Consider the following 19169-nt stretch of genomic DNA (forward strand, 5'->3'; position numbering starts at 1 on the left):
TTCTCTCCATGGAATAAGGCCCTTTTCTTGTTGGCCAGCGCATATGAATAGAGCCAAATCATATTAAAACTGTTTAAATCGTTGCTCTAGACATGGCCGGCCAAACAGTATTGTTTATTTAAAATGTTTATAGTATTTAGCACAAGCTAGTTTACCTGGAAATAATTTTAACTATGATTAAAACTTTGCTAAAATCCTACAGCAGACAGTTATATAGTTCTTAAATACAGTAAAAAACATGCTGTAAAAGGGCCCATAATGAGAAGAATGAGTTTCTGGAAGTGTCCATTTACCAGATAACAGAAGACCAGTGGATAAGCAGCAGCGTTAAGCATGCGGATTGAAAACAGACACAGGAGTATAAAAGTTCCACATGTGATACTGTAAACGAAATCCAGTATTATAATTTGCAAATTATAGGACAAGTTCTGCAAACCTTACTTAACATGCTTGGCAGTTACTCATGGAATTACTTGTGAGTGAGTACATCTCAATGAGAGTAAAGATTGCAGAATAGCTCCCATTAGAACACTGCCATGCTACTTGCTTGGCTTAGGATGACTTAGGATCTCTAGGTTTCCAAGCCTGAAGTTGTGTGTTTGTTTTTTTTTTAAGTGAATTTTCACTCCCAGGCATTCAGAATCTAACAACCTGTATAAAATAAAACGTGAAGCTCCTCATCATTCTAAAGGGGCTATTTAAATGTGAACAATATCAATATAGTAGCCAAAACATAAACACCCATGTTAAATATATGAAATGTAATCATATGGCACATCAGGGCCCAGTTTTGTGTTTTAACTAAGAAAAACAAATCCTCACAAACACAAAGCCAGTCTTTGCAAGGCCATGTAAGAAGAATACACATTATTTAACATCTCCTTTGGCCCTTTTATCTAGTTTTAAAAGGTGCATTGTTTTAGTGTGAACTGTTTCCTCAGACTGCATCCAACAAACAACTGTGTAAGTGACAGAATTGTGGGGTTTTCTGCAGAAATGTTTCCCTCCAAAACACTATCTGTATATATTTTATTCTTTTCTTCCCACATCTTGAGCACCTCCAGTGTGGAGACTGAATTCTTAAGCTCACTTAAACCTGAGTTCTTAAGCTTACTTGGTCTGAAAAATCAAAATAAACTCTCATCAAGTCAAGTAATGAGGTCTGTTTTGTAACCAGAATTTCTGGCTTGTGTATTAGGAGCTTGTAACAGGAAATTAAATACTCTTTACTGCTTATGTAATGTCGACAGACCCCGGTTGTCGGCGGGCGAGATTGAACCTGGACCTCTGGAGCTTAGTGCATGAACCTCTACTGCATGAGATAAAAGCCATATGCCTTTTAGCTAAGTAGAGTAGAGTCAATCTCTCTCTAAGTGGTCTCAGTGCCACTAGATGGGACAGAACATCACACCCAGAAGGTGTGTGGGTTACACTTATACCACTGAAGTGTTCTCCTTTGGCTGAATGAATGCATAAATCACCTTAGCTAAACTCACAAGATTTGTATGGCACAAAGGAAGTGAAGAGAAAGAGTTGAAACCTGATGGGCTCTGTCATTTGGTGGACACTCGTGTAGCAATTCATCACTCCTTGCACACTTGTAAAAATAATTAAATAGAAAAGTTCATTTTGCTCCTTTTTGCATGGCTGCACCAGTATTTCAGGTATATCATGAACAGCTTATTTAAATGGCTTTCGTTGAGTTATAAACAAGGATGATATAAAACACTTTCTGGATGCAAAGTCTAATCTAGAATACATCTGTCAATTTCTCTCTCTCTCTCTCTCTTTTGGTCACAGTCCTCACTTGGGGTCTGGTTGGACAGTGAGGCCTAGTGGTCACGGCCGCAAGGGATTGTGAGGAGGGGAGCCCGGGCACTCCCATTCCCCTGGGCTCTGACTCAGGACCCTTTGGACTACCAGTAGTCTAGCAACCAAGGCTGTCCTCCCTGGGCCTCTTCCTCTCGTGCCCCCCAACCCCCGGGGTCAGCTTAGTCCAAGGCTTTCCCCTGGTGGGGAAATCCAAACCACAATAAGAGAGGTTATTCATATTCTGGGAAAAGGAGTAAACAGTGAGGTGGCAAAATTTGCAGATGATACAAAACTACTCAAGATAGTTAAGTCCCAAGCAGACTGCAAAGAGCTACAAAGGGACCTCACAAAACGGGGTGACTGGGGAACAAAATGGCAGATGAAATTCAATGTTGATAAATGCAATGTAATGCATAGTGGAAAACGTAATCCCAACTATACATATAAAATCATGTGGGGTTCTACTCTAAATTAGCTGTTACCACTCAAGAAAGAGATCTTGGAGTCATTGTGGATAGTTCTCTAAAAACATCCACTCAATGTGCAGCGGCAGTCAAAAAAGTGAACAGAATGTTGGGAATCATTAATAAAGGGATAGAGAATAAGACAGAAAATATCATATTGCCTTTATATAAATCCATGGTAAACCCACGTCTTGAATACTGCGTGCAGATGTGGTTGCCCCACCTCAAAAAAGATATATTGGAATTGGAAAAGTTTCAGAAAAGGGCAACAAAAATTATTAGGGCTATGGAATGGCTGCCATATGAAGAGAGATTAATAAGACTTGGACTTTTCAGCTTGGAAAAGAGATGACTAAGGGGGGATATGATAGATGTCTATAAAATCATGACTGGTGTGGAGAAAGTAAATAAGGAAGTGTTATTTACTCCTTCTAATAACACAAGAACTAGAGGTCACCAAATGAAATTAATAGGCAGCAGGTTTAAAACAAACAAAAGGAAGGTTTTTTCATACAACGCAGTCAACCTGTGAAACTCCTTGCCAGAGGATGTTGTGAAGGCCCAGACTATAAAAGGGTTCAAAAAGAACTAGATAATTTCATGGAAGATAGCCATTGATGGACCTATTAGCCAGGATGGGCAGGGATGGTGTCCCTAGCCTCTGTTTGCCAGAAGCTCGAGATATGTAACCGAGGATGGATCGGGGGGGATAGCTCAGTGGTTTGTGCATTGGCCTGCTAAACCCAGGGTTGTGAGTTCAATCCTTGAGGGGGCCACTTAAGGATCTGGGGCAAAAATCTGTCTGGGGATTGGTCCTGCTTTGAGCAGGGGGTTGGACTAGATGACCCCGAGGTCCCTTCCAACCCTGATATTCTATGATTGATTACCTGTTCTGTTCATTCCCTCTGGGGCACCTGGCATTGGCCACTCTCAGAAGACAGGATACTGGGCTAGATGGATCTCTGGTCTGACCCAGTATGGCCATTCTTGTGCTACCAAAGTCCACAGGATATTCTGTCTCTGGGGAGGGTCCTCCCTTGCCTCTGGGAGAGCCCCTTTGGGCAGCTGTGTCAGTCTTAGGCTTCTTTCTGCTCTGCACTGCTGGAGCTGTGGGTCTGCTAACCTCCAGCTCTGCCATCCAAATGAGCTAATTCCCTGCCTTTTAATTCCTCCAGCAGATGGAGCATTTTCTGCAGGTGTGGCAGGGTGGGGCTGGCTGAGCCCAAAATAATTCCTTAACCCCATGTTGCCCAGTATGAGGTGTACAAACGCCACCATAATCACTCAGTGGTCTAGGTTTTGATCATAATAAATGTCATTCTGAATGTAAAACTGCTTATCAGATCAGGTCTGCTTCCTCTCATCAACTGTTGGGCAAGAACAGACAAAGCTGGAAAATCAAGATAACACCTTAAAACAGTACAGCTTTCAAGATGATGGATACTATTTCAGTAAATATAATTTGCATGTTCTGATTTTTAGTCTGGTTCAGAGAAATATTTATATTTCTCCTCATTTTCCTAAGTGAATAACCTAATTAGAAAACTTTGTGAATGCAGCATTCCTCTTCTCTATCCAGCTTTTAGACCTTAGAGGTTTTCAAGACCCGGCTTGACAAAGCCCTGGCTGGGACAATTTAGTTGAGGTTGGTCCTACTTTGAACAGGGGGTTGGACTCCTGAGGTCTCTTCCAACCCTAATCTTCTATGATTCTATGATTCCATGAAGTGGTATCAACATAATACATCCAAATTCTTCAGTCGAGCTGAAAATTACAGGGAGTATGGCTCACTGATATATATGCAGAGGTCTAAAACAGCATGAGTGGGAGCTTATGCATAAACATCACAGAGGAAGCAGAGTATCACAGAGAAAATATTAATTTTACTCCTTGTTCATTCAGAGGAGCATTATGTATACTAGTAAATCAGATTCTCAGGCGTACAGTCAGTTAAGTCTTGAATTCTAGTTTTAAAGAGTGAGTGGACGGAATCAGAATGATGGCACTGGAGTAACAATGAGAACATCTGATATAAAACATTATCCACACCAGCTCCCAAGCCGCAATGCTGCTCTCAGCAAAGAAAGTCCTTTGGATAAAGGCACCTGACTGCTTGACCAGCTTTGATTTTTTCCTCAAAAGTCTTTGAATCCATGGTTCCATGCCGCTGAAAGCTTCAGCATGAGACTTTGGAATAGATACCACCAAGAGAGTACTCAGTCTTCCCAGGCTGCTTCATTAACATTGGAGCAAGAGCAGTCCAAAGATAATATAATATATGGAGATATACCTATCTCATAGAACTGGAAGGGACCTCAAAAGGTCATCGAGTCCAGCCCCCTGCCTTCACTAGCAGGACCAAATACTGATTTTTGCCCCAGATCCCTAAGTGGCCCCCTCAAGGATTGAACTCACAACCCTAGGTTTAACAGGCCAATGCTCAAACCTGCTACCATGCCCAAGTGGGGTCTTTAAAACTAACAAGAGTGGTGAAAAAGCAACACACTTAAAAAAAAAACTATAATGAAAAAATACTAGGGCTGTTGATTAATCGCAGTTAACTCACGCGATTAACTAAAAAAAATTAACTGCGATTAAAAAAATTTATCACGATTAATCGCACTGTTAAACAATAGAATACCAATTGAAATTTATTAAATATTTTTGGATGTATTTCTACGTTTTCAAATATATTGATTTCTATTACAACACAGAATACAAAGTGTACAGTACTCACTTTATATTAGTTTTCATTACAAATATTTGCACTGCAAAAATGATAAAGAAATAGTATTTTTCAATTCACTTCATACAAGTACTGTAGTGAAAGTGTAACTTAAAAAAAAAATTTGTTTACAAAAAAATTTGTGTTACACAACTGCATTCAGAAACAAAACAATGTAAAACTTTAGAGTCTACAAGTCCACTCAGTTCTACTTCTTGTTCACTCAATCGCTTTGTTTATATTTACAGGAGATACTGCTGCCTGCTTCTTATTTACAATGTCACCTGAAAGTGGGAACAGGCATTCGCATGGCACTTTTGTAGCTGGCATTGCAAGGTATTTAAATGCCAGATATGCTAAACATTTGTATGCTTCAGCCACCATTCCGGAGGACATGTTTCCATGCTGGTGATGTTCGTTAAAAAAATAGTGCGTTAATTAAATTTGTGACTGAACTTCTCAGGAGAGAATTGTATGTCTCCTGTTCTGTTTTACCCGCATCCTGCCATATATTTCATGTTATACCAGTCTTGGATGATGATCCAGCACATGTTGTTTGATTTAGGAATATTGTCACTGCAGATTTCACAAAACGCAAAGAAGGTACCAATGTGAGATTTCTAAAAATAGCTACAGCACTCGACCCAAGGTTTAAGAATCTGAAGTGCCTTCCAAAATCTGAGAGGAACGAGGTGTGGAGCATGCTTTCAGAAGTCTTAAAAGAGCAACATTTCGATGTGGAAACTACAGAACCTGAACCACCAAAAAAGAAAATCAACCTTCTGCTGGTGGCATCTGACTCAGATGATGAAAATGAACATGTATCGGTCCTCTCTGCTTTGGATCGTTATCAAGCAGAACCCATCATCAGCATGGATGCATGTCCTCTGGAATGGTGGTTGAAGCATGAAGGGACATATGAATCTTTAGTGCATCTGGCACGTAAATATCTTGTGACGCCGGTTACAACAGTGCCATGCGAACACCTGTTCTCACTTTCACGTGACATTGTAAACAAGAAGTGGGCAGCATTATCTCCTGCAAATGTAACCAAACTTGTTTGTCTGAGCGATTGGCTGAAGTAGGACCGAGTGGACTTGTTTTATTTTTGAATGCAGTTTTTTTTGTACATAATTCTACATTTATAAGTTCAACTTTCATGATAAAGATATTGCACTACAGTACTTATAGTAGGTGAATTGAAATATATGATTTCTTTTTTTACAGTGCAAATATTTGTAATAAAAAATAAATATAAAGTGAGCACTGTACACTTTGTATTATGTGTTGTAACTGAAATCAATATATTTGAAAATGTAGAAAACATCCAAATATATTTAAATAAATGGTATTCTATTATTGTTTAACAGTGCGATTAATCGCGATTAATTTTTTTAACGCTTGACGACCCTAAAAAATACACAAAAAACTAACAGCTACACTTCCACTGATTACTGAGAGGATGCAGCAAAGTGCAGACTAAAGACCAGTCGGTTCTGCTGCTCACTAACTGCTAACTATGGAGTTTGAACAGGGATTGAGAGAGGGTTGGGGTCATTGCTCAATATAAAATCTCAGGACTAAATATTCAAACCCATGAGAAAGGATGCACATACCTCACATAATATCTATTTGTTTTCTAGAGTTTTTGGCTAAACACCAAAGTTGCATGCACATCCCACAGGAGAAGATTCGGGCAGACAATTATTGAAGATGAATTATTCATTATGAATTATTTTAGCTCTAGTTTCAAGGGCTAAGAGGTAAATGCTGATCTAGAAAAGTGACTTATTAGATCATCCCTTCCACATTCCATGGATAGTGCAGGATTCTTTTATAGTTTATGTTTACACATTTTTTTGTCCAGTTCAGTTGTAAATGTTCCAACTTCTGGTACTTTCACCACTTCTTTTCCTTATGGATTTAGCTATTAATGCCTCCCTGTAAAATAATTTCTCCAGCTCTGCAACTATTTTTATTGTACTTATGAATTTCTGCCAGTTTGTCAATATCTTTCTGGGAATGAGGTCCCCAGAGTAGAACATTATAATGCAGAGAAGGGCTCCTTAGGCTGTGATATGGTGTCCTTGTATATATAGTTCAAAAGTACATGGGCCTTTTGTTTTCTTCATACAACACTGCAATCTGATGCCTAAGTCCACTATCACCCCTCAAGGTCCCTTCCAGTTCTATGATTCTATGTTTATATTTCAGCTGAACATAGCATCTTGTGGGGCTACCTTAGTAAAAATTACCTCATTTGTCAAGAAAGTCCAAATATTTCAACACAAGACCAGATTACATATCTGAGCTGACAATCTATTTGGAATCCTAGCATGATATTAACAAGAGGAAGCCCAAGTGAACACTAAATACCATTGTATCTACCAAGAATCTCATATATTTTAAAAGGACACTGCCAAGATATGAAGATAAACTTCAGTTTCTTAAAAGCATTTTTCCCTCACCGTTTAGAAAAACTGGTTACATAACCCCCTTCCCACACTTGCATGTACCAACATGTTATTATAGGGCTGTTCCTGGTCACTTAGTTACACACTAGTTATTTATTGTCCATGAGGGCTAGGCTGCACACATGAGCTTCTTATTGCATGGTTAATCAAATAAAGGCAAGCAGGTTTTGAAGAATTTGTTTTCCAAACCACTACTCTCAAATCACAAACCCTCATCATACAGAATGACATAGTTTCTGGAAACATATGAGCAATAAAAAGGTAAGTCGCATTTTGGGCCAACCAATCTCAACAGTGGCCCTTTAATCAAATATGTTGCCTAGTTTTGGTAAAACAAGGCTCCGTTTCTATGACTTTATGTGTCATAATATCCTCAGTGTCTATTCAGTCAAGTCAAGGGAAGCAGTGTGTTGTACCCGGCATCCCACTGAATCCCACAGATCCACCTGGAATCTAGTAGCTGTGTAGGTTGTTACTTTACCTTAAAACTGGTAATAGAGCACTTAGAAATAAAATAATGAAACATCCAAGTTGTCTGAAGTCACTGATATCAAATCCTTTCATTAGGACAAAAAGAGGCAATAGCCTGTATTGTGTGGTTACCACGTTCATTCTGCTTCCAAACAAGTCTTATTAGATAATGAGGAAGCATGTCTGTATATTGGGGGAACAGACTCCAGCCAAGATCTCTTAGGAAGTCTATTGTATAGACAGATAATAGATAATGTCGGGTAGTTATTACAACACTACTTTATCCTTTCCCAAGGTGATATAGCTCCCTTCCTTAGTTTCATGTGCTACTTTACACAGAACTATGTGAAGAGAACTTAATTTATTATTTACTGCTCTGAATCAAGCACATTGAAAGAGATACAGTCCTGATTTCTATTCACTAAATAGGTACAAATGAAAAAGCACGTTTGTAACAAACACTGAATCCATCCAATTTCTGTTTCATGTACAAATACTCTATCTATTCCTTACGTAGCATTTGTGTTCAGTGATAAATTATGCTTATTTATAAGTTAGCAATCTTTATCAATGCTCAGCTGTCAGAAATACTCTACCTCTTAGAGGACTGCTCCATGGAAACAAGTCTGACAAAGAAGCACAGAGCAATACCACCGGGCATGGTGGTCCCTGGCAGGAACTGATGTGGTGACAAGGCTGGTGGGGAGACAGACTTGGTTAGCAGTACTGCGCCCTTGCCAACCTGTGTTGGCCAACCCCAGGGATTAACTCTAGGGAAACATAGTGCTGGAATACCTCTGTGCTTATTCACAAGTACAGAGGAAAATACCTACTTGGCTTGTATACTGGCTATTAAAAATGTGGAGCTTGCCAACCACTAACCTCAGAAATGCTCATTTTCCAGTTTCAGGTGAAATTAGAGATCGATAAACCCATTAGGCAAACAATGCTGAATGCATGTTTCATCTACAATCTCTTCAAGTGAAGAATAACTTCTAAAGGTTTTGATTTTACGTATTTTTTAAAAGATGATAGGATTTGCCATTCTACTGCAGATAAGAAGGTAAAAATCCCTTCTTGACCACTGGAGCATAATATCTGATGAGCATCTTAGCTCACCACCTGCAATTGTTATTAACAGTTATACAATCATCCAGCTATTTCTATGATGCTGCCACAATATCTGACTCTGAGCACCCATGGCAGTGAATTCCAGACTAACTATATGCCGTGTGATTTGTTCTAAACTGATTGGTTATTTATTTTACCAAGTGACCACTTGTTCTTGGTATTACAAAAAAAACAGGAGTACTTGTGGCACCTTAGAGACTAACAAATTTATTAGAGCATAAGCTTTCGTGGGCTACTGCCCACTTCTTCGGATGCATATAGAGTGGAACATATATTGAGGAGATATATATACACACATACAGAGAGCATGAACAGGTGGGAGTTGTCTTACCAACTCTGAGAGGCCAATTAAGTAAGAGAAAAAAAATTTTTTTTTGAAGTGATAATCAAGCTAGCCCAGTACAGACAGTTTGATAAAAAGTGTGAGAATACTTACAAGGGGTAAATACCCCTTGATTATCACTTCAAAAAAAAAATTTTTTTTTCTCTTACTTAATTGGCCTCTCAGAGTTGGTAAGACAACTCCCACCTGTTCATGCTCTCTGTATGTGTGTATATATATCTCCTCAATATATGTTCCACTCTATATGCATCCGAAGAAGTGGGCAGTAGCCCACGAAAGTTTATGCTCTAATAATTTTGTTAGTCTCAAAGGTGCCACAAGTACTCCTGTTCTTTTTGCCGATACAGACTAACACAGCTGCTACTCTGAAACTTGGTATTACAAATATACTGAAGTCAGGAGCTCACTACTGAAAAATTCATCACTGACAGTTCTATAACTATTACATTTTTGGGATCATCTGCATCACTCAATGCTCTGAAGTTCCGAATGAGGTATTGATTTTCTGACAATTCTTTCAGCATACCTATTTAATTACAATAAAATGCAATTTTCCCATTTGAAATGCAATGAATCCCTAGGCAGAATGCTGATGTGAATTGGATTCACTATATGGGCATAACAAGCCTAGAAACTCCAGTTGCATAAACTAGAGAGAATTATTTATGTAAGTACAGATGTAATATTGATACGTTGTTGAGATTCAAATATTCACAACAACTTTTTATACCTGCAAGATCTTCCTTGGAGGAGACCAGTCGAGGAGAGCTGCTTCCTGGCTCAATTCTTAAGGATAATCTAGAAAACAGGATTTTAGACACATCAGTAGTGAAAGCATTCACTGAAGTTAGAAAGGTAAACAGAAGAAACTAATTATTTTATTTTAAGTAGGAAGTCTGGTTTGATCTGAAAGAACATTTATTTATTTAGCTTCATGACAAAACAGGTCCAGGATTCCTAAAAGTAAACCTCTGCCCTTTACATCCACCTAAGAAACTAAAAGATATGTTTAAAAAGTCAGTGTGAATTTATCTTTTATACTTTGTCAAAGCAAAAATATGAATCTGAAAATGCAGACATGAAAAGAAGACTGACCCATAGTGGGAAAGAATTCTTCTCTTTCTACATGTTGGGGGAAGGGATCCTTACATGATCCCAGAGAACTGTGCGGTAGGAAATATTTATTTTATAAATGTGTAAATTATGTGTACTTATGAAAATAAGGCTTATTTTGTGGGATTTGAAAGAGTTTGTAAGAAAATAATACTGAATAAATGTAAATGTTTAATAGTTGGTTTATGTATTTACAAGAATGTAATGTTAACTGTAACATATCACTCTGCCTGCCTGCAAGGAGGTCGCGGAAGTCACGGATTCCGTGACTTTCCGTGACAGCGAGTGTGGCTGACCTCAGGGTCACCCAAGCAGCTGGCTCTGGGGCCTGCTGCTCAGGTGACCCCAGGGACAGCCACACCTGCCGCTGCTGGAGCAGCTCTGCAGCCAGCTGCTTGGACGGCCCCCCAGCCAGCCGCTCCTTCCCCCCTCCCGCACTCCCCTCCCTCCCCCCCCCCCCCCCGTAGGGCCCCCCGTCCCCAACCAAAATTTAGTCAGGGATATTTATAGTATAAGTCATGGACAGGTCACGGGGCCATGAATTTTTGTTTATTGCCCGTGACCTGTCCATGACTTATGCTATAAATACCCGTGACTAAATCGTAACCTTATTTATAATGTATTTATTGCTGTAGTATCTCAACACTCCTCCTAATGTCCACTTTCTTCTGTTGCATCTACCTCCTGCCACCTCTTGTTTAACACATACACCCCTCATCCTGGCACCCACAGATCATCTGTTCTGCACCAGTGTTTTTGAGAGGAGAATTTGAACAGGACTGGAATTTTACTTGGGGTATTTAAATTCATACAAACAACATTACTCATCTTAATTCTTCAGCATATGGCAAGATTGTGGGGGTATAATGAAGAGCAGCTGCCTCACCAGCAACCCACCCAGAGCAAAGTGCTGTCACATCAGACAAGACAGCCTCAAATGATCCACAGCATCACTCCAGAGACAGATTATGCTGCACCTGTTTGCAATGGGTTGTGCTGTTATCAATATTCAAAGGGCAATTCCAGGGGTTACATATTGACATAACTTGGTTCAACAATGTATCTGGTGCATCAGAAGGCAGAATGGACAACATACCACCACCACTGCCTACAAACATTACATCCCAGAAATGCTGGTTTTCATCCCTGACACACAACTCAAGAATGCTCTTATTGCAACCAGTGTCACACTGGATTTTCTAGAGTGCGAAGACAACAACATTTCTATTCCAAAATTCTTTGCTGCTCTGCTGCAAAAAGAACAGTGCAATGGTGAGGGCCAGTGTCCAGAGAAATGTTCTTTAATGGAAAGCATCTGTCTTATCACGCTGACACCAGGTCAATGGACAATTATACAGGCGTTAGAAAATAGTGTAATAATATAAATATCCAGGCAAGATATACGCTTCTTTATTAAAAATAAGGTTAATATGATATCCAGGAAAGGATACATTGAATTATAGTGAAACCAGGGTAATGACAGAAAGAGAAATGTATATCCACAAAATGCACAACAGTAGAAGATAATGGGATTTAAGGGAAGTTGTTTGGTCTCCATTGTAAAAGTCTGTAATCCTGATCAGTCTTTTATTTAAAGGTTGATACATCAGAGGTGAAATTTTTTCTTAGACCAATTCAAAAATATATTTTGATCTACCCCAACAGAAACATCAATATGAAAAAGCCAACTTTGGATCAAGTTATTAGACTTGGATAAGGAGCCTTATGCCTGAAATATCTAGGCACCTGGCTTCCATGGGAATGACTCTGGCATTATAAAATATGGAGAGTTGCAATTTAACTCCAAGTTAACTCCAAGTTTAAGGTAATCCTACAAAGTGATTTCAATTTTAAGTGGATCTTCAACCATCCATGGAAGACAGATGACCCTTGATGAGGCTTTTATGCTAAGAAGAATGAAAAGAATGTTCTGTAAAGAACACGCGGACAACAGGGTCCAGAACCAAGACATGAGACATCACTCTAAGATTAGAGATGTTACTGAAGCTGGCAGGCAAAGTTCCTCTGGTGATGGTGCATATCAAGGCAGTAATGACACTGTGTTACAGGGCACTTTACAGATTATACATGACATCAAGGAATGCAGAACAGTGCTGAAGCAGAAGAATGTCCAAGTGATCTTCTTGGAGATCCTTCCTGTCCTACAAGCAAAGGAAGACAGAAGGCAAAAGATTCCGGAAGTAAATTGCTGGCTAATTAAGTGATGTAAGACAGAAGGTTTTGGTTTTGTGGAATATTGGTCCATCTTCTGTGTAGAGAGGGGGCTTCACAGTTTGGATGGCCTCCATCTCAGCAGCAGGAGAACCAATTTCCTGCGGGACAGGTTGGGAGCAGTGGGGACAAAAAACCTAACCTGGCTTCAAGACTGAACTTGATAAATTTATAGAGGGGCTGGTATGATGGGACAGCCATCAATGGCATGTGGCCCATTGGCAACTGCCAGTAGCAAAAATGCCCAACGACTGGAGATGGGACACTAGATGGGCAGGACTCTGAATTACTACAGATAATTCTTTCCCAGGTATCTGCCTGGTGGGTCTTGCCACATGCTGAGGGTCTAACTGATCGCATATTTGGGATGGGGAAGGAATTTCACCCTGGATCAGTTTGGCAGAGACTGTGTGGGGAGGGTGGGATTGCCTTCCTCTGCAGCCTGGGTCATGGGTCATTTGCAGGTTTAAACTAGTGTACATGGTAAATTCTCTGTAATTTGAAGTCTTTAAATCATGATTTGAGGGCCTCAGTAACTCAGCCAGAGGTTAGGGGTCTATTAAAGGAGAGGATGGGTGAGGTTCTGTAGCTTGCAATGTGCAGGAGGTTAGACTAGATGATCCCGATGGTCCCTTCTGACCTTAAAGTCTACGAGTAGTCAGGGGGTGTTAAACTAATAATAAAAGAGGAGGATAAAAAGAGGGAACAAAAGAGCATCCATTTACCACAAAATAAAGATATTGAGAATGTAATTAATCAAGACACCAGTGGACATGAAGAAAAGAAACATTTTATTTAATTATACATCAAAGCTAGGAGCATGGGTAATAAGGAAGAAAAATTGGAATTATTCAATTATGAGCATAAATTTGACCTACTTCGTATTACTGAAACTTAGGGGGAAGATCTGCATGATTGGAATGTTAAAATCAATGGTTATATCCTATTTAGGAAGGATCAAATGAAGAAAAGGGATGGAGGAGTGACACACTATGTCAAAAATGATTACCTGCTTCCAACTCACTGACAACTTGGAAGGGGTTCTGTTCCGTGCTCTAGAATTTATAGTCCATTGCCATTAAATGATCCTTGTAAATCTCTGTAACAACAGGCTTCAAGGTGGATATGAAACATTCCTCTCCATTGAGGGAGGAGATGGCATTGTTTATTCCCATCAGCGGGATCTCAGTATCTAGAAAATGACATGCTTCTTTCAAAAGCCCTGCTTTGCAGAGGAAGTTATAATAATATAACCCACAGCTTGTTTCCGCTGTGGCTGAAGGAATTTTGGAAAAGAGTCTTGTACAACTGGTTAGCCTCCCAGTGTGTTATTTTAATCACGTCATAACAAACATCTATCATCTGGGAATTCCCTGTAATGAGGGGATGGTATTACTGGAGTTTTGTCCCTGAAAATGGGACTTTATCCTCTGTGCCTGTGGCTCTAGGATTGTGAAAATGTTCCAACAATTGTTAATTCTGTGCTTTATAATTTTCTATATCATCGTTCTTTTGATCCCAACTTTGTTCACTTTTGAGTCAGAGCTTTTACTTACTATTCTAGAGTTTTATTGTTTCAGTGGGGACTGCCTGTTTTTTACTGAAACATTTTATGGTTTATTTTCTGGTCTTTTGCTGGAACTGGACTATGTGCTGATGGTGGAAGATTTGAATGGCAAGCGGAGTATTTTGGATGAACTTTTATACTAGGATTCAAGGCGCTTATACAAAATGGATTGTGTGTTTTACTCTGACCTCACATAACTGAGTTGTTCCTTAACCAAACGAGAAGCAATGGCAGAGACATAACAGTCAGTTTTCAACACTCTAGTACCAGCCATTCCATAAATGGTGACACATCACATCTTTATTTGCATATTTTTGGGGAAGAGATAGAACAATGCTATTTACTTCAGCATATACCTGATAAAAATCTAAACATAAAAGTACTCCATTGCTTAGCTGTAATAGGGTAAAGCTATGCATGCAGGCAGTTTCGCTGGCAACCACAGGAACATGACAATGACAGGATACTGACAATGTCACAATATCCTTTGAATCCTATTTCCTGTATAGGTTCATAGTGAGTACCTTCACTGTTCTTGTATGTCTTTTTCATCTACTATTTCTTTGTCCTCACCATGAAAAAGGATCAGTAATGTCTTAATACTCTTGATACTAACATCATCTCCAAGTCAGAAAAACAACTTAAAATTAGGGTGCTCTTCACAAGACACAATGCAAGCGATCTAAATTCACAAGTTCCTCTATAGCCCAACAAATGCATGTGAATTTGGAGGCCCTCACACTGAGAATTAATCAGACATGTTAACATTTATTAGTTAACCAGTTACAGGAATTAAGAAAACTACGAAAATGATCTTATATTTCAGGGGTGCTGAGTACTCACATTTCACAGTGACTTCAACTGAGCTGTAGTGCTCAGTCCTTCTGAAGTACACTGCAGATAGGACACAATATGGAGAAAGTGTATTTGGCTAAATCTACACTACAAACATTTGTCAGCATAGCAATGTTGGTCAGGAGGGTAAAAAAAAACCACAATGCTGACACACATAGCTATGCCGGCAACGTTCCCCTGTGACGGGTCCGGTCAGAGAGACCCTCTTGGGACTGTCACCTGATGTGCTGAAATTACCTCTGAGCCCATTTTCCCTGCCAGCTTGGGACTTCCAGAACCCTGTCTTGTTGAGCCAGACACACTAGCCTGCTGCAACACAGGCCCAGTGTCTGGTCCATGCCCCCAAAGCTGCAGACTTAACTGAAAACAACTTAGCAGGTTACCTATCTCCAGCACCCAGACACCCAGTTCCTAATATCAGGGAGTAGCCATGTTTAGTCTGTATCTACAAAAACAACAAGGAGTCTGGTGGCACCTTAAAGACTAACAGATTTATTTGGGCATAAGCTTTCGTGGGTAAAAACCTCACTTCTTCAGATGCAGGCATTATATACTGACACATGGAGAGCAGGAAGTTACTTCGCAAGTGGAGAACCCGTGTTGACAGGGCCAATTCAATCAGGGTGGATGTAGTCCACTCCCAATAATAGATGAGGAGGTGTCAATTCCAGGAGAGGAAAAGCTGCTTCTGTAATGAGCCAGCCACTCCCAGTCCCTATTCAAGCCCAGATTAATGGTGTTAAATTTGCAAATGAATTTGAGTTCTGCTGCTTCTCTTTGAAGTCTGTTTCTGAAGTTTTTTTGTTCAATGATAGTGACTTTTAAATCTGTAATAGAATGACCAGGGAGATTGAAGTGTTCACTTACTGGCTTATGTATGTTACCATTCCTGATGTCCGATTTGTGTCCATTTATTCTTTTGCGGAGGGACTGTCCGGTCTGGCCAATGTACATGGCAGAGGGGCATTGCTGGCACATGGTGGCATATATAACATTAGTGGATGTGCAGGTGAATGAGCCCTTGATGGTGTGGCTGATGTGATTGGGTCCTCTGATGGTGTCGCCAGAGTAGATATGGGGACAGAGTAGGCAACGAGGTTTGCTACAGGGATTGTTTCCTGGGTTGGTGTTTCTGTCGTGTGGTGTGTAGTTGCTGGTAAGTATTTGCTTCAGGTTGGGGGGTTGTCTGTAAGCAAGGACTGGCCTGCCTCCCAAGGTCTGTGAGAGTGAGGGATCATTTTCCAGGATAGGTTGTAGATCGTGGATAATGCGCTGGAGAGGTTTTAGCTGGGGGCTGTATGTGATGGTCAGTGGTGTTCTGTTCTTGTCCTTGTTGGGCCTGTCCTGTAGTAGGTGATTTCTGGGTACCCGTCTTGCTCTGTCAATCTGTTTCCTCACTTCCCCGGGTGGGTATCGTAGTTTTACGAATGCTTGATAAAGATCTTGTAGGTGTTTGTCTCTGTCTGAGGGGTTGGAGCAAATTCGGTTGTATCTTAGGGCTTGGCTGTAGACAATGGATCATGTGATGTGTCTTGGATGGAAGCTGGAGGCATTTAGGTACGTATAGCGGTCAGTAGGTTTCCGGTATAGGGTGGTGTTTATGTGACCATCACTTATTTGCACTGTAGTGTCCAGGAAGTGGATCTCTTGTGTGGACTGGTCCAGGCTGAGGTTGATCGTGGGGTGGAAATTGTTGAAGTCCAGGTGGAATTCTTCAAGGGCCTCCTTTCCATGGGTCCATATGATGCAGATGTCATCAATGTAGCGCAAGTAGAGGAGGGGCACTAGGGGACGAGAGCTGAGGAAGCGTTGTTCTAAGTCAGCCATAAAAATGTTGGCATACTGTGGGGCAATGCGAGTACCCATAGCAGTGCCACTGACTTGAAGGTATAAGTTGTCCCCAAATCTGAAGTGGTTGTGGGTGAGGACAAAGTCACAAAGCTCAGCCACCAGGCGTGCTGTGGCCTCATCAGGGATACTGTTCCTGACAGCTTGTAGTCCATCCTCATGTGGAATATTGGTGTAAAGTGCTTCTACATCCATGGTGGCCAGGATGGTGTTTTCAGGAAGAACACCAATGCATTGTAGCTTCCTCAAGAAGTCGGTGGTGCCTCGAAGATAGCTGGGAGTGCTGGTAGCTTAGGGTCTAAGGAGAGAGTCCAAATAGCCAGATAATCCTGCTGTAAGAGTGCCAATGCCTGAGATGATGGGACTTCCAGGGTTTCCGGGTTTATGGATCTTGGGTAGCAGATAGAACATCCCTGGTCGGGATTCTGGGGGTGTGTCCATGTAGATTTGTTCCCGTACTGTAGCTGGGAATTTCTTGAGCAGATGGTGTAGTTTCTTTTGGTATTCCTCAGTGGGTTCAGAGGATGGTGGCCTGTAGAATGTGGTCTTGGAGAGTTGCCTGGCAGCCTCCTGTTCATAATCGGACCTGTTCATTATGACTAGAGCACCTCCTTTGTCAGCCCCTTTGATGATAATGTCAGAGTTGTTTCTGAGGCTGTGGATGGCATTATGTACTGTACGGCTGAGGTTATGGGACAAGTGATGTTGTTTGTCCACAGTTTCAGCCTGTGCACGTCTGCGGAAGTACTCTATGTAGAGGTCCAGTCTGTCATTTCGACCGTCAGGAGGAGTCCACGCAGAGTTCTTCTTGTAGTGTTGGTAGGAGGGTTCCTGTGGGTCAGTGCACTGTTCAGTGGTGCGTTGAAAATATTCCTTGAGTCGGAAACAATGAAAGTAGGCTTCCAGATCATCCTAATGGGATCCAAACCCCAAATAAATCCATTTTACTCTGTATAAAGCTTATACAGGGTAAACGCATAAATTGTCCATCCTCTATAACACTGATAGAGAGCTATGCACAGCTGTTTGCCCTCCCAGGTATTAATCACTTACTCTGGATTTATTAACAAACAAAAATGATTTTATTAAGTATAAAAAGTAGAATTTAACTGGTTTCAAGTAATAATAGAACAAAGTAAGTCACCAAGCAAAATAAAGCAAAAACACGCAAGTCTAAGCCTAATACATTAAGAAACTGATTACAGGTAATATCTTACCCTCAGAGATGTTCCAATAAGCGTCTTTCACAGACTACACTCCTTCCTAGTCTGGGCCCAATCCTTTCCCCTGGTACAGTCCTTGTTAGTTCCAGTAGACATCTCAGGTGGTAAGCACAGGTTTTCTCATGACTGGCGCCCCTTTGTCCTGCTCCACCCCCTTTTATAGCTTTGGCATAAGGCGGAAATCTTTTGTCCCTCTGGGTCCCCACCCCTCCTTCTAAATGGAAAAGTACCTGATTAAGATGGATTCCAGCATCATGTGACATGGTCACATGTCATTGTAAGACCCTTAGTCTCCATTCTTCCTGGGTTGGCCCATACGTACATAGGAAGGCTTGCAGGTAAATAAACCATTTACGACCAATTGTCCTAGTCAGTGGGAGCCATCAAGATTCTAAACCACCATTAATGGCCCATACATTGCATAATTACAATAGGACTTCAGAGTTATACTTCTATTATACTAATATTTCTAGCTTTAAATACAAGAATGATACATGCATACGAATAGGAGGAATATATTCAGTAGTTTATAACCTTTGTTATACCTTACAAGAGACCTTTTGCATAAAGCATATTTCAGTTACATCATATTCACACTCATAAGCATCTTTTCATAAAACATATGGAGTGTAACATCACACCCCCTCCCTCAAATCCTCCCCCACGTAGATGCAGCTATACCAGCAAAAAAGTTCTTTTGCCAATATAGTTTATGTTGTTCAGGGAGGTGGTTTAACTATACTGGCGAATTAAAGAGAAAAGGTGGGTGAGGTAATATCTTTTATTGGACCAATTTCTGTAGGTGAAAGAGACAAACTTTTGAGCTACACAGAGCTCTTCAGGTCTGGAAAATGTACTCAAAGTGTTCATTTACAGTACACAGCAACTAAACATCACTGGCCCATGTCAGC

General features: G+C 40.5%; 1 protein-coding gene across 13 annotated transcripts in view; it reads right to left on the reverse strand.

Annotated features, from left to right (window-relative positions):
• Positions 1-19169, reverse strand: part of RALGPS1 (Ral GEF with PH domain and SH3 binding motif 1) — a 377097-nt gene that overhangs the window by 53556 nt on the left and 304372 nt on the right. For all 13 annotated transcript variants that reach the window (XM_054007752.1, XM_054007749.1, XM_054007751.1 and 10 more), the window contains one exon: positions 10151-10218. In XM_054007752.1, the coding sequence (XP_053863727.1) occupies positions 10151-10218 (68 nt within the window). The remainder of the gene's footprint in view (positions 1-10150; positions 10219-19169) is intronic.

The sequence above is a fragment of the Malaclemys terrapin genome, chromosome 17, assembly GCF_027887155.1.
Source record: "Malaclemys terrapin pileata isolate rMalTer1 chromosome 17, rMalTer1.hap1, whole genome shotgun sequence".
NCBI lineage: Eukaryota > Metazoa > Chordata > Testudines > Emydidae > Malaclemys > Malaclemys terrapin.